The 14,416-nt window shown below is 34.8% G+C and overlaps 1 protein-coding gene across 1 annotated transcript in view; it reads right to left on the minus strand.

Annotated features, from left to right (window-relative positions):
- Adamts19 (ADAM metallopeptidase with thrombospondin type 1 motif 19) overlaps positions 1-14,416 on the minus strand; it is a 319,655-nt gene that overhangs the window by 228,993 nt on the left and 76,246 nt on the right. The window contains exon 7 of the mRNA XM_023715358.1: positions 3,806-3,849. Coding sequence (XP_023571126.1) covers positions 3,806-3,849 — 44 coding nt within the window. The remainder of the gene's footprint in view (positions 1-3,805; positions 3,850-14,416) is intronic.

Consider the following 14,416-nt stretch of genomic DNA (forward strand, 5'->3'; position numbering starts at 1 on the left):
CCCCACACACATATTCTTCTGCAGAGTATGTTCTTTGATAGGCTGTACTATACAAATTCTTCTACAGACCATATTTTTCAACAGAATATGTATTCTTTTGGAAAAATTATTTTTCTCCAAAATATATATATGTTCTTCATATATTTTTCTACATTTATAACTCAAGTTAATGCTATAAATGCAAAGTCTTTAACTTCTATCTTTCTCTTTTCATATTGAGGGTAACAAAGGAAAATGTTATGCTAACATTACCATTCAGCACCATATTAGCAAAACTAAAACATACTAAATGTACTGCTTCCTTTTTTCATCTGTCAATATTTTTTTTTTGCTCTGAATGTCTTCAGGGAGGTTTGGTTGGCTTGAGTTGTGGGGATCGAACCACAGCAACCTGAGCCTGACTGCTTGGTTGAAGCAGCCACTTAAAGAACTGAGCTAAGGGGCAGGCCCCCATCTGTCAATATTTTGACAAAGAATCCAAACAGAAACTGGCTCAGTTCTTACTAGCTATAAATAAAAATTCAAGAGGTATATTCTCATTTCAGAAAAATCATATGGAAGACATATAATCCTCTGTATTATATTACAAGATTGAAACGTGAGAAGTAAATATTTAAATGATTTGAAATCTAACCATCTTTTGCTTTGTTATTTTAAAGGTTGACAGCTATAAAGATGATTGATCCATTATGTGCACTGCACTGGCTAGTTTTTTTTCAGGATGACACTTGTGTGAGGTATTTAAATGATTTAGACTCACACAGTGTAGGTTTATAAAGTTAAGAAAGAAATTATAACCAAACATCAGAAAAGAAATCTGTCTCACAATGACCTAAGTCTCATAATACAAGTTCCTCACAAGTGTATCCATTTTTATTTCTTTTTTTTACCCATTTTTATTTCTAATGAACACATAGTATTTATATTTATGGCATACAGTATCATGTTTGATACTTTTACAAGATATAATGGCCAAATTTGTTTAATTTTTTGAGTCAGAGAGAAATTGATTAACATTTTTTCTTAATAGGGAGCTATTAATATTGTTTCATATTCTTTTCTTAAGAGTGATATATAAGCAACAGGGAAAATTTTATGATATTGTCTGTAAGTAGCGGAAACAAAAACTTAAATTGCCTTAAATAAAGAGCTATACTGACACACAGCAAAGAGCCTAAATGTTAGGAGGATTAAAAGTTGTGGTGATCCAACAGTTTCATACAGGCAAAAGACACTTTCCATCTCTCAGTTTTTCAGAGGAAGACATTAGATGGAACCCAGTGCTTGTCTCCTTTGCAATCACACTGACCAAGCATTTTTCCTTATTTTTCTCCAGTGGTAACATACATATACCAGTTCTAATCATGAAAACGTTCTTTCATACAGTTTGCCACACATCCTGGTCAGGACAATGCCATATATCGAATGACTTAGGCCTGAGGTCCTGAAACAATCTTCTTAACAGGCTTAGACTCATCATGAAGCTGTGTATTGAGTTGCTAATTTCTTTCATTACTGGAGTATGACTTTCTAGTTTCTGTATGATTTCCCTATGCTAGTTCTCAGCTTCCACAAAGTGAGAAATCTTGTTGCACAGTGCCCTTCCACCTTTGTTTCTTTGCTCTTTTCCTACTAGAGAAGGCCTTCTTTAAAATAACTGCTTGAGCAAAAGTTAAAATGCTAGTGCTCTAGAAGAAATGATGTAATATATACAATATATAATTAGTATAGTTAATTAATTTCCAAGTGTCAGACATGGAGCTACATGGGATTCTAAGGTTAGCCATGCTACATTTCAGTTTTGCTTTGATTCCACTCTTTGCTATCACCCTATTTCTCCCTTTTGGTATGGAAATGTTTACCCTTCACCATTGTATATAGAGAATATATAAGTTGTTTTTTTTCAAACTTGCATTGATTTACACTTAAATATTTGCCTTAGATCTCAGAAAAGATTTTGGACTTGGGCATCTGAGAAATGCTGGAATTGTTGAGACTTTAGGGGAAAGTATTAGTGCCTTTTCTATTGTGCAGAGTACAGTTCTATCACATTAGGTAAGCAGTGACTGTATCTGTTTGGAGAAAAGTATAGTTTAAGGAGATGAGTATCGGTCTCAAGTTGATAAGTAGTGAAATATGAGAGTTAAGCTGGATTTCCCATTTGGTTGGCTTCTCAGCCACCCAGGGGTCAGGATAACATACTTCTGGCTGTTTTTGGTTTGGCCATGGAGAAATAACCTTGGCTACTAGCCCCAGTCCCTAGCTCTTTCTCTTCTGGATATTTCCCTGCTCTAGTTTTCAGCTTCCACAAAGTGAGCATTCTTGTTCCACCATGCCCTTCTGCCATTATGTTACTTCCTCAGAGGTGCTCAACTATAGACATAACCTTTTTAAATCTTTCTTTTTTTTCTGTATTTAGGGAAGAGTCTACAGTGTGTTCAGGGTCTCACTAACAGATCAGACTTGAGGTGATTCTCCTGTTTATGGCTTCCCAAGAGCTGGGATTACAGGCACCAGCCACCACGCCCAGTCTCAATTTCCATCTCAGCATATCCCAGGGACAGGGCTGGCAGGGCAGGCCCAGGGATTGAACCCTGCCCCCTGCACCTGCTTGCAGGCACTTTATTTTTTTAAATTTTATTTTATATGTTTAATTTCTCTGTATTGACTTTGACATGAGGTCAGGTATAGAATTTTGCAGTTGTAGCATAAGGTTAGTGCTCAACTTTTTTTTTTTAAGTGGCTAATTCTTTTTCTTTTTTAATATTAATTTTATCTTTTTCCCATAATTTTGTTGATAAACAAATAGCAATGAGACAGTTTCAAATCAAATTGGTAGGACAGTTTCAATAATTACCACATTGCATACATTCTTCCTAGTGGTTAACTGCTGTACAAGATGCGGACATGATATCTTATTTACAAGCACCATTAGAACAAATCACTCTATTCATTAAGAGAATGTAACTATATCAACAAGTTTTTTGGGTTTTTTTGGTGGGTTATGTATTTATTTATTGAGAAACAAATAGCACTGTGACAGTTTCAAAACCAATTATTAGGACAGTTTCAATAATTAACACATTGCATATTGTTGTCTTTATAAGTGGTGGTTATTTATAGTTCAAGATGTGTGCATATCACCAAGGCTTTTGTTTCTGTTCTTGTTTTTGCAGTAGTGGGGGCCATACTAGGGACCTTGTGCTTGCCAGGCAGGGCTTATGCATCTGAGCTATCTCTCCTAAATCTTCTCTTCTTAAATTGTCAGTGTTGGATGTTTTTCACCAGCAATGGGAAATCTAATAACATTGTGTTTTCCAGATTTTAGATAATCAGTTCAAACATGGATAAATGACTTCTTTATGCACAGAGAATCTTCACAAGTCAGGGAAATTAAATGTACTTTCTTTTGGCATGCTTTTCAAAAAAAGTTCAAGCATACATAACTCTAATATAAATCAATTATGTTGCAAAATTATCAATCACAGTGTTATAAAATATTTTGCCTGAAGTTATGAATAATAGATTTGTATGAGATGTACATTTATATCTTTGGGAATATATAAAAAGCTGATAATCTTAAAACATTATATCCAATATATTTTTATATATGATTTTAAGCTATATCATTAACAACTAATGTACTAGCAGATGATTAAACATATAGTTAGAAAATACATGTCTTTCATATTCTAAAGTGATTCCTTAAAATTATCACACTCAAATAATTTTTTATATTTAAACAATTGATGTAGTCAAGGACTCCAGAGATCCTAAAATTATGAGTACTTTTATATAAACTTACCAACAGTATCACAAGGTTCATCTTTGTGTACACAGAAATCTTTCCTAAAAAAAGAAAAAATCAAACCAAAAGTAAATTCTTTCTCACAATCAAAAGACATCATATGATTCAGGTTAACTGATATAGAATTACATTAAAATTTTTACTTACACAAATTTGATAAAATTCTGGATAAGACTAATCTTTAATGCTAATACAACATGAAAATAATTAAACTTCTATGGTAAGTATATATTTTATACATTCATATGATTTTATTTTTCATTTCATAGAAAATATTTCAAAACTAAATACTCATTTTGTTTTGTATTTTTGAAAGCTTTCATTGCTTAAGTAGAGAAAATAAAAGCGTGGTATTGGGGTATGGCTTGCTATTTTGGAGAGAAGATCTTTTTATTGGAAGATCTCTACTTACTATAACACAAAAGGTAATTTCCAGAAGTTATAAATGTCATGAGCACAACTTAGAACAACATACCATCTTCTAAGATATGAAAAATTTTAAAGAACACCGCCAATTTTAATGAGGCTATGAGTAAATATTTTTATATAAATGAAATAGTAATATTTTGTAATTTGGGTCTTTATTTTCCTACTGTATCTTTCAGAGTATTTTCTGAGAATACCTCATGATTGCTACCAACTACTTAAAATATCATAATCCATAATGTAATAGAACTTAGTTCCTAAGCGGCTTCACATTTGGAGGAGTATTACACGAAACCAAAACTCTTTATCTACCACTTACTCTTCATGGGAGCTTTGAACAGCTTCCCTAACCTTCTTGCGTGTCAGTCCCCGCATCTACATTGCAGAGACTGACTTTAAGCATGGTGCCATATTTTCTTTCCCAAAACTTTATGATTTTCAATTTCAACGCAAAAGTTATTTGCTCCAGGAACATCTTACATTCTTATCTTGAAATTTTTTTAATCAGATAAAGATATTTATTTTATAACCCCAACAGTATTATTTAAAATATTGTCCATTGTTGTGATTTTATTGCTTCTCTTCATCAAAGTCGTTTTTATTAAGCATCGTGTAGTTTGATTATGAACTTACTCAGTTATACTTTATTTATGGCTGCCTTGTGTGATAAATGTTAAGATGGTGTCCTTCCTGGATAGATCTGAAAATGCTTTCACTGAGTGCTCCAATTTTTAGAGGCAGATTCATGGAAATAAAGAGCAGAGAGCCTTTTTCTTTTTTTCTGCATCTGAGATCATGAATAAAACAGAATAATTCCCTCTTGAGAATCTGTCCTTGATGGTAGGGATCTTTCCACACTGTGCTTTTATCAGGGGCCTCACTACCAGTGTGGCAAGGCTTTGGGTAATTAGTTTGGTTCTTCTTTTCACAGCATCTAAAGATTTCCTGTGTGGAAGTTAAAATCCGAGAATCTGTTCTTTATTCAAACTGACTCAGTTACCATCTCCTCAGAATTTGCTGTGACAACGTTTTTCTTTTTCTCATCTATGCACATAAAAGGAGAGTGTATCTATTTTCCTACAGCTTATGTATAACTATAATGTGAACATTTTTCAGTATATAGTCAGGTAGATTCTCACATACAAGAAAATCAATTTATTAAATGCTGTGTAAAATTTAAATATAGTAAAATGGTAATTTGTTCACTGGTAGTATTATCTTAATGTACATAGAAAAACAAACAGATAGGGCTTTTTATCAATATATTTCATATGTGCAACAACCTTTACCAAATCCTTGAAAGGCTGCAGAGCCCTCTCAGTACAATGCGTATGCTGACCTCAATTAACAGTTACCATTTTTAAAAAGTATTTTCCAAATTGAGGATTATGTTAGTTATAGCTTATTATAAAATGTTACTGATTGATAATATTTTTATTTCTTTTCCAAAAATTTATTAGGGAAAATTTTTATGGTGGCTATAGATATAGATAAGCCAGGAAATAAAATATTCAATATTAATAATTATTAAATTGTTCACCATTTCTCTTGGCAAATATTTGATGGGTGTCTCAACAAAACAGATCCAGAATCACCTCTTGATCATAATCATAGCTATGATTCAATGCATTCAAATCACACCAGGATTTTTGAATATATTTATCATTCTTCAGTTAATAGCAGATTAATTCAAGTTGATAATGTATGAAATTAGATTTAACATTCCTGTATCTTAGCTAACAACAAATGTTCAGCATTTCTTTTTTTGAAAAAATTATATTAACCACTACATTTTTATATACATAATGATCACATTCATAATAGAAAATTTATCTCTTGTAGAAAATAAATCTTGATTCTTCCTTTTTTCTGCAGTGCCCTCCTTTCTCTTAAACCCTACCTCCCTCTTTTTCACAAAAGCTTTGTTTCTATTTTTCCTTCTAGTCTTCTTTTTTTCTTCCCTTCCTTTTCTTCCCCCTCTCCCGCCCTGGTTCTTCCTGTTAGGATGTTTTCTTCCCACTTCCCAATAGCTTATCAGCCATTGTGGTCCTCATTCCCATTTGCTTTTTCTTCCACAAAAGAAACAGTGGAACATTGGCACATGTATTTGATTTATTTCACTTAATTGGGTGGTCTCAACATGCATGCTTTCACCTAAAAGTGCCTTAAGTTTATCCTTCTTAATGCCAGAGTAGTACTCAACTGTATATAAGAAAGAAAATTTTCTTTATATATTCATTGCTCGATGTGCATATAGGCTGTTTTCAAGATTTAGATGTTACAGTTTGTGCTGCTATAAACATGAGTGCATGGATACCCCTGTGCACTGATGCTCTTGATTCTTTGGGAAACATACCAAGAAGGTGACTATCTAGGTCAAAGGGAACTTGTAGCGTTAGCTTTTTGAGAAATATCCATACTGATTTTCAAATTGACTATAACAATTTATACTCCCACCAACACTGAAGAATTCCATTTTCCCCACAGCCCAACCCACTGGTTGCTTTTTTTATTAATCAGTTTTATTGGTACATTTTAGATACAAATAATGATCACACTCACCACAGGAAATTTGTACTTGTACATGATATAATTTAATTTTTCCCCAATTCCCTACCCTATCTTCAACCTCTCTTCCCCTCCCTATTTATAAAAGCCTTGTTTCCATTTTTTTTTCTTTCTTTTTACTCTCTTTTTTTGTGGGAAGACTCAAGCAAGGCAGAGACTCAGGCCCTCTTGCGTGGTAACCAGCACTAGAATTTGTTTTAGTGATCATGCTTTCTCCCTCCTTTTTTTGGCCTGGATAACACAACTCAAAGACGCTTTTTCCTTACAGAGGGCCAAGTAGCTACTGCATAGTTCTCATCGGGCTTGCAACATAACAGATCTCTCTCAAATGCAGCAGACACAACGCAGTGGTGCAGTGTTGTGCCTCCTAATTAATTATTGTGTTTTTAAGTAACAGGAGCAGGGTTATGTTTTTATTAGTTTATAAAAATTTGCAATATTTCTCAAATGTGCTCTTTCATATTATTCGGGTTAATCTATAAACAGATATATCAGTTTGGAAAAAATATTTTTTAAAAAAGCAGAAATCTCAAAATATTGTTTATTAAATAAAACTATCTGAGAAGAAATTGACATGTATAGTTAGCTCACGTAGAAAGACATAGTCATCACTGTAATAATAATCAATATCTCTCTTAAAAGGTACTAGATGCTCTTATAGAGGGGAAAAATTAAATTTGTTTAATAATTGTTTATTAATTTTGTTTAATAAAAACTGTTTTTGTTTCTTGTTTGTTTGTTTGTTTGTTTGTTTGTTTTTGGCTGGCTCAGCCCAGCTGCCCTGAGGGCGAGTCTGGCACGGCACGTGGTGCCAGGGATCGAACTGTGGTCCCTGTGCTTGCCTAAGCAGGCACTTTACAATGCTGAGCTATGTCACTGGCCCTGTTTTTGTTTTTTGAGCCAGCATCTCACTTTGTAACGTGGACTGGCCTTGCACTCACTATGTAGTCCAGACTTGCCTTAACTCAGAACCATCTTCCTGCCTTGGTCTCCTGAAAGCCGGGATGACAAAACTGCCACCATACCCAGCTTTGCTGTAAGTTCTTGATATGTTAATCTTCATTTCTTAAAAATTATATAAATAATCCTATTAGAATGTCATACATCTTACAAATCTTGTATTGCAAGTGAATGTCACAAATAAATTAATTATTAAAAATAAGAAAAAATGTTGATGAACTAAATAATCACTTTCTACATGCATTAAGATTTTTAATATCTATGACTTTTATTGTATAGTACAAGTATAATAAAACTATATTATTATATAATAAAATAATTTTATTTTATTTTTTTAAGATTTATTTATTTTTTCCCATAATTTTATTGATAAACAAATAGCAATGAGACAGTTGCAAATCAAATCGGTAGGACAGTTTCAATAATTAACACACTGCATACATTCTTCCTAGTGGTTAATTGCTGTACAAGAATCACTCTATTCATTAAGAGAATGTAACTATATATCTATCCAAAACACTTTGAATACACAGATACAATCATCTGTGTACCCTTTTTTCATTAAGTTCCGTTATTTGAATATTATAGGTGTGTAATCTCAGCAAAATATTCCAAAAGAGTCCAGTAGCCCATAATAGTATTGGGTCTTCCGCTTGACTGGCAATGTCAGAAATTGTTGACCTGAGTCCCCTACAGCTCAACATAATAGCATGGCTTTACTTCTTATATTTCATTTTTATACTTTTCTGCTGGATGGCCAAGACCAAGGTAAAGCAGGACCTATGCAACAAGAGTTGTAGCTTTTGGGTCTGAGAAGGTCAGTGAAATCCCCTTAGGATTTATCCCGAGATCCTGCACCTCAGATTGTAGAACCTTTGCCAGTGTCAGCCATGTGGATGAGTCACGGCCATTGCTTGGCCAATGTGCTCTCTGTGAAAGCCTAATCATTTTATTGTACAAATAAAAGCACAGAGTTAGATGACATGGTAGAATACTGAGTGCTGTCATCCCTATTAGTTCTAAAGGGAGATAATAGTAAACAGGGAAAGGTACACAGTTAAGTGAAAATAGAGGACTTTATCCAAAACAAAGAAAAGTATGTGCCTCTGATTGAAAGGGCCAACTGTATGGGATAGCAAAGCTCACACCAGAGCAAACACTAAATATATTCTTGAGCCTTTCAGAACAGAATAGATAAACAAAGAATTCGAAATAATTTCATAAAATTGAGACTAGTTTATTCTCAAAGAGTAAGTGCTTTTTCTTTTATAGCAAATAAAAAATAATTTTAAAACATTATAAATAATACAACACGGAATTTCATATATTATATATTTATCCACATTCTAAAATTAGGAAACTTCTGATAAACCAGAGGAGATATGAAGCAGTCCCTTGGTTCACTAACTCTCCATGATTCTGGCTGCAGATCATACTGGATTAGAATAAAATCAAATTTCCCCATAAGGTCAACACAGAACCTAATTACTGAACTCAAGTCTGTTCTCATCTACCTCAGTTTGTGACCAGAATCATGGAAAGAATGAAGTTTGTGAACTGAAGTACCACTGTATTGAAATTTTATCCTCAAATCATACTCTGCCTACCCCCGTACCTTCTTCCAAGTAAACTAGTAGTCAGTCTTTCTTTCAATATTCAAGATACAAAACTGAAAACCTGTAAGTCTAGACCAAACAAGACTGTTTCCAATCAGAATATTTATTCACAGGATCATAATTAAGAATTTGTAAACAGCTGAGTGGCTCCATGACAGCCCGGATAAGGTAATTCCTTTACGTGCCCACTGATGCTCTGAGCAATTTTCCATGTAAAAGGGTAATCATCCTTTTACATCTCATTACTGATAAGAATACTCTAGTCACTGGCTTTGGACCACAGAATTTTTCCCCAGACTGAAACCCACTTTTTCAGATGAGATTGAATGATTGATATGGTGACAATGTGAATGGTTCTTGATTATTTAATTTGAACTTTTTAAAAATTTATTTATTTATTTATTTATTTATTTATTTATTTATATGGTATAGGATCTCAGTGCAGCTTAGGCTCATAGTGATCCTCCTGTCTCAGCCTCCCCAGAGCTGGCATTACAGGCATGAGCCACCACATCCAGTTTTGGTGGCTGGCACAGTGCACCTGGGGTTCCAGGACCTACGTGGCATGTGGTACTGGGGATTGAACCCAGGTCCTTGTGCTTACCAGGCAGGCACATAGACTGCTTAGCTAACACCCCAGCCCAATCATTTAATTTTAGCAGATAAGATTCCTTGACATTCCTGGAGTTTTCCTTTTCACTGTCTTTCATCATAGCTTTTCTTCAACTCTTCTTCTGATTCTAAGAAGTAAAAAATATCTATCAAGATGAGTCAAAAATGTACTTTCTCCAGTGCTTAGCTTAAGCAAATTTTATTTCTGCATTGCAAAACTAACTTCAAATGATCCAGAAAAGTATATTTACCTGGTGACATAACATATCAAAAGTTGAACTATAACTGTAGATAAAGGAAAATGGAAAAGATTTTCTGGAATATTTCTGAGAAGTCAATGACAAAATACATTTAGCTTTTGTCTGCTTAGGGAGTAGATTCAGATTTTTCATTGCGACACAATGCCTCACAGTCCATGTTGGGCATTGTGTACTCTAGGGCTACAACGACATACACAACAATGTAAACTGTTTCCTCTGCTTCTGTACTACCTCCGCAAATGGATGCAGCAGCATTCACTGTTTCTCCTACGCCAAAGACTAAGTAGAGGGACAGATACATGGCAAGTTTTAAAGGCTCAGAAAAGGATGACACACAGTCACTTTGGTAATGCAGTAAGGTCCCTGGGATCAGTGAAAATGAATATTAGGGACTTGTATTGAATAATGGCAATTTTCTTTGCCAACAAACAAATGGAGAAAGAAACACCCAGAACAGATGATACTGAATAATATGGCAATGCAGCAAATCAAAGAAACACATAAAATCAAATCTTCACCTTAGAGCCAAGAATTACTGAGCGTAAAATATATTCAGATGGGGGGAACAGAGATTTTATGTGTCTAAATATATAATACATCATATCATGATGCATGAGCCTGTGACATGCTTATTTGATTTTTATAATGTGAACCAAGGGATTTCATCTGTAACTAAACAACATGATAAAACTATAACAAATGTACTGCTTACTGTCAAGGGCACTTAGATAATTCACACAGTCAATTTCTGTTCACTTGGGAAGGAAATGCATAAAACATGTTGTTTCAAAAAATAAAAAGTACACAAACTCTTTTATCCAAAAGCATTGGCAAGGGCCAGATAGATAGCTCAGTGGACTAAGCGCTCAGTGGACTTGCTCAGGCAAGTTCAAGGACCAGGGCTTGATCCCCAGCACCACATGCCATGCCAGCCCCACACCCAGGTGCACTGAGCTGGTCACCATTACCTGCCATGGTGGCTGTAATCCCAGCACTGAGGAGGCTGGGACAGAAGGATCACTGCAAGTCTGAGCTGCACAGTGAGACCCTGTAACAAATACATAAGTTAAGAAAAAAAGCACTGGGACTACCTCTCAAAAATTAAAGAATAAGTCACCAGCAAGACTAATGAAACTCAGATGAGACTATCATACTTAATCTTTAATCATTTATCTGTCTATTCCTTTCTAGAGAACTGAAACAATTTATTCATAATTTCAAAACATTCAGGATCCTGATGCCTGACAGTTCTTAAAGTGCAAGGTTCCCTATTAATGTTCTTGGTGCTTCTGTAAATGCTAAGGTGGGGGAGGCAGAATGTGGAGAGGTAGTGGAGGAGGGGGGTCACTGAGCAAAACAGGCAGTTATTGTCCTCACAGACTTGATTAGAAGTGGGTAATACAGATAAAAACAAGTCAGATGCAGTGACATATGCCTGTAATTACAGCATGCTGGTAGGCTGAGGCAGGAGGAAGGAAAGCTTAAGCTCTGCCTGGGCAATTGCGACACTGTGAGATCCTCTCTCAGAGATAAAAAGTAAATATATGTAAGGATCTGAACATGCAGTTCAGAGCAAAGTTCCTAGGTTCAACCTTATTGACAAAACAAAAATCAATCAATCCAACAAACAAACAAAACATAGATAAAATCAATGACTCAGATGGAATAAAGTACTGATGAAAGGTTGAAGGAAAGAAGGGCCTTCCTATTCAAAGAAGAGAAAAGAAGCCAGTTGAAAAAAAGCACATTTGAGAAATGATAAATTTCTTAGCATGATAAACCCAAGCACAAGTCACTTACGGATATTTCTTTCTTGAGTATGGTTAACACCAGGAGATAGCTGAATCCCCAGTTTGAAGACCTGTTTCTCTGTTTCCTAGAGTTACTGTGGACAAATTATTTAACTCAACTGCTTTTCTCTGGTCTGAAAAACATCAGATAGTATTTCTTATTTGTGGGGTTTAAGGAAGAATAAATGTGGACATGCTTGCAGTGTTCGAGCAATGCCTGATACACAGTAAGCCCTTCCACAAAAGATAGCTATTAAATAGGAAGAAATTGATTAGTTTCTTCCATGTGTGGAACCTGCTCTAGCAACAAAACTGAGCTTCCATCCTGGTCTATCGAAGTTCAAAATGGCTTGCTTCCCTCTCCCAGAAATAAGGGTTAGAGGGCCAGTGACATAGTTCAGCAGTCAAAAGTGCTTGCTTAGGTAAGCTTAGGCAAGCACAGGGACTGTGGTTCCATCCCCAGCACCATATGCAGTGCCAGCCCCACCCCTGGGTGGGGTGGCGGTGGGCTGAGCCAGCAAGCAAGCAAGAAAGAAAGTAAGAAAGAAAGAAAGAGTTAGAAATTGAGAAAGACTTTTTTTATTCCTCTGCTATGCACTAAAAATAATACCTATTTTATTTGAAAAAAATATTCAGATTGTCAAGGGCTAAGAAATAGAGATAGTTATGGGAAAATATCCTTAGTGTAACTATATTCATGGCTTGCTCTCTAGCTTTGCAATGAACTTGCAAAAAGTTAAATGAGGAAAATGTTAATTTCTGTGAGTTCCATGTTCTTTCCCATATTTATCAGGCTAAACTCATACCAGGTTCAGTTTTGAGTAAACACACATCTTAGATAATTATTAAATGTTGTATGCTATGTGGCATATTACTAGGAAGAAATTTGAGTTCAGGGATTAATTTTAGTCTCAGCTAAAATGCATAGTGCTCTAATAAATCCAAATCTATCTGAGGTAATATATTTGTCAAGTTTTTCTACATGATACAATAAAGTAAATAGTTTATAGCTGACCCAGTGCCTGTGTGCTCAGGTTAACAGAACACAAAATATGTTTTACCAACTGTCAACACTACCATTGCTTAGTGTAATGTTCACATTTCAGTCTGAAATCACACAGAAGGAACAAGATTCTGTCTTCTGAAAATACTGTCATTTAAAATTGAATTTTATTAATGATGGATTTGCCTTTCATATCTATGAAAATGCATTTGGTTTTTTTTCAATACTCTTGAAAGCTAGTTTCAATGAATGTGACTGGCAAATATGACAGAAAATGTAATAAAACATGAAATAGAAATATGTTGATTTAATACAAATCACAAAATAAGTGAATCATTTGTAGGTATATCCCAGGGCACTAATAAAGTCTACAGTGAGTCTAATCCACAGACGCATCTTCAGTCTTGGAAACTAAGTCTACATCTCTTTTATTTCAATATAACTCAGAACTTAAGCAGAATTTATTAGTTTTTTTCCATTGCCAAATCCAATGGTATCATTTCCATAAACTCGCATAATGAAACGCTAGGATGCAGGCTCTATGTGCAGAGTCATTTGAGCCAAAATGAGAATTTAAATCCACAGCTACACACACAGTTATTTAGACTTCCTATGCAAATGTCACTAGGTCAGTTAGAAAGAAAACATTCTGTTCAGGGGACTGATTTTCATTTCTGTTCCATATAAGCACAGATACAGAGAGTGATCCTCCACATAAGCCTTTTCCCATTGAGAGGTAAAGGAGAATTTGGTCAGTGTCCATAAGTATTTTGTATGTGTATACTCTATTACAGGGCAAATATTTTTTAAAACTTAAGTAATCATTAGCACATATTTATAGCTACAGAGGAAGAGATCTGTTGGACCTTTAAATCTAAGAACAACAAAGTAGAAATTCTATACGTAGAAAAGGAGATCAATTGGGATACTTGTATGTGATATATAGCATCTCTGTTTTTCCATCCATTTGTAGATCAATATGAATGTTATCTGTTTCCTATTGTAGCTATGACAAATTGCTACTAACATAATCAGATAAATAAAGATAAATTAGTTGTCCTCTCGGACACTCTAGTCCATTTTCTACATATTCTCTATACTTTCGGCTCTGGCCTCTTCATCTTCACAGCCAGGTGCATGTCATCTTCCAGTCTCTCTCTGACTCTTCAGTTCTTCCTCCTTCCTTCATATTTGAGGATTTAAGCAATTACTTTGGACCCTCTCTGATAATCCTAGGTAATCTCACAACTCAAGATGCTTAATTCAATTACGTCTGCACAATCACTTTTGCCATGTATGGTGACATATTCATGAATTCTGAGAATTAAGACATGGATGCATTCAGAGGGATGCTATTCTGTTTGCTACAATGA

This window comes from Octodon degus, unplaced genomic scaffold (genome assembly GCF_000260255.1).
Source record: "Octodon degus isolate 3935 unplaced genomic scaffold, OctDeg1.0 scaffold00040, whole genome shotgun sequence".
Taxonomy (NCBI): Eukaryota; Metazoa; Chordata; class Mammalia; order Rodentia; family Octodontidae; genus Octodon; species Octodon degus.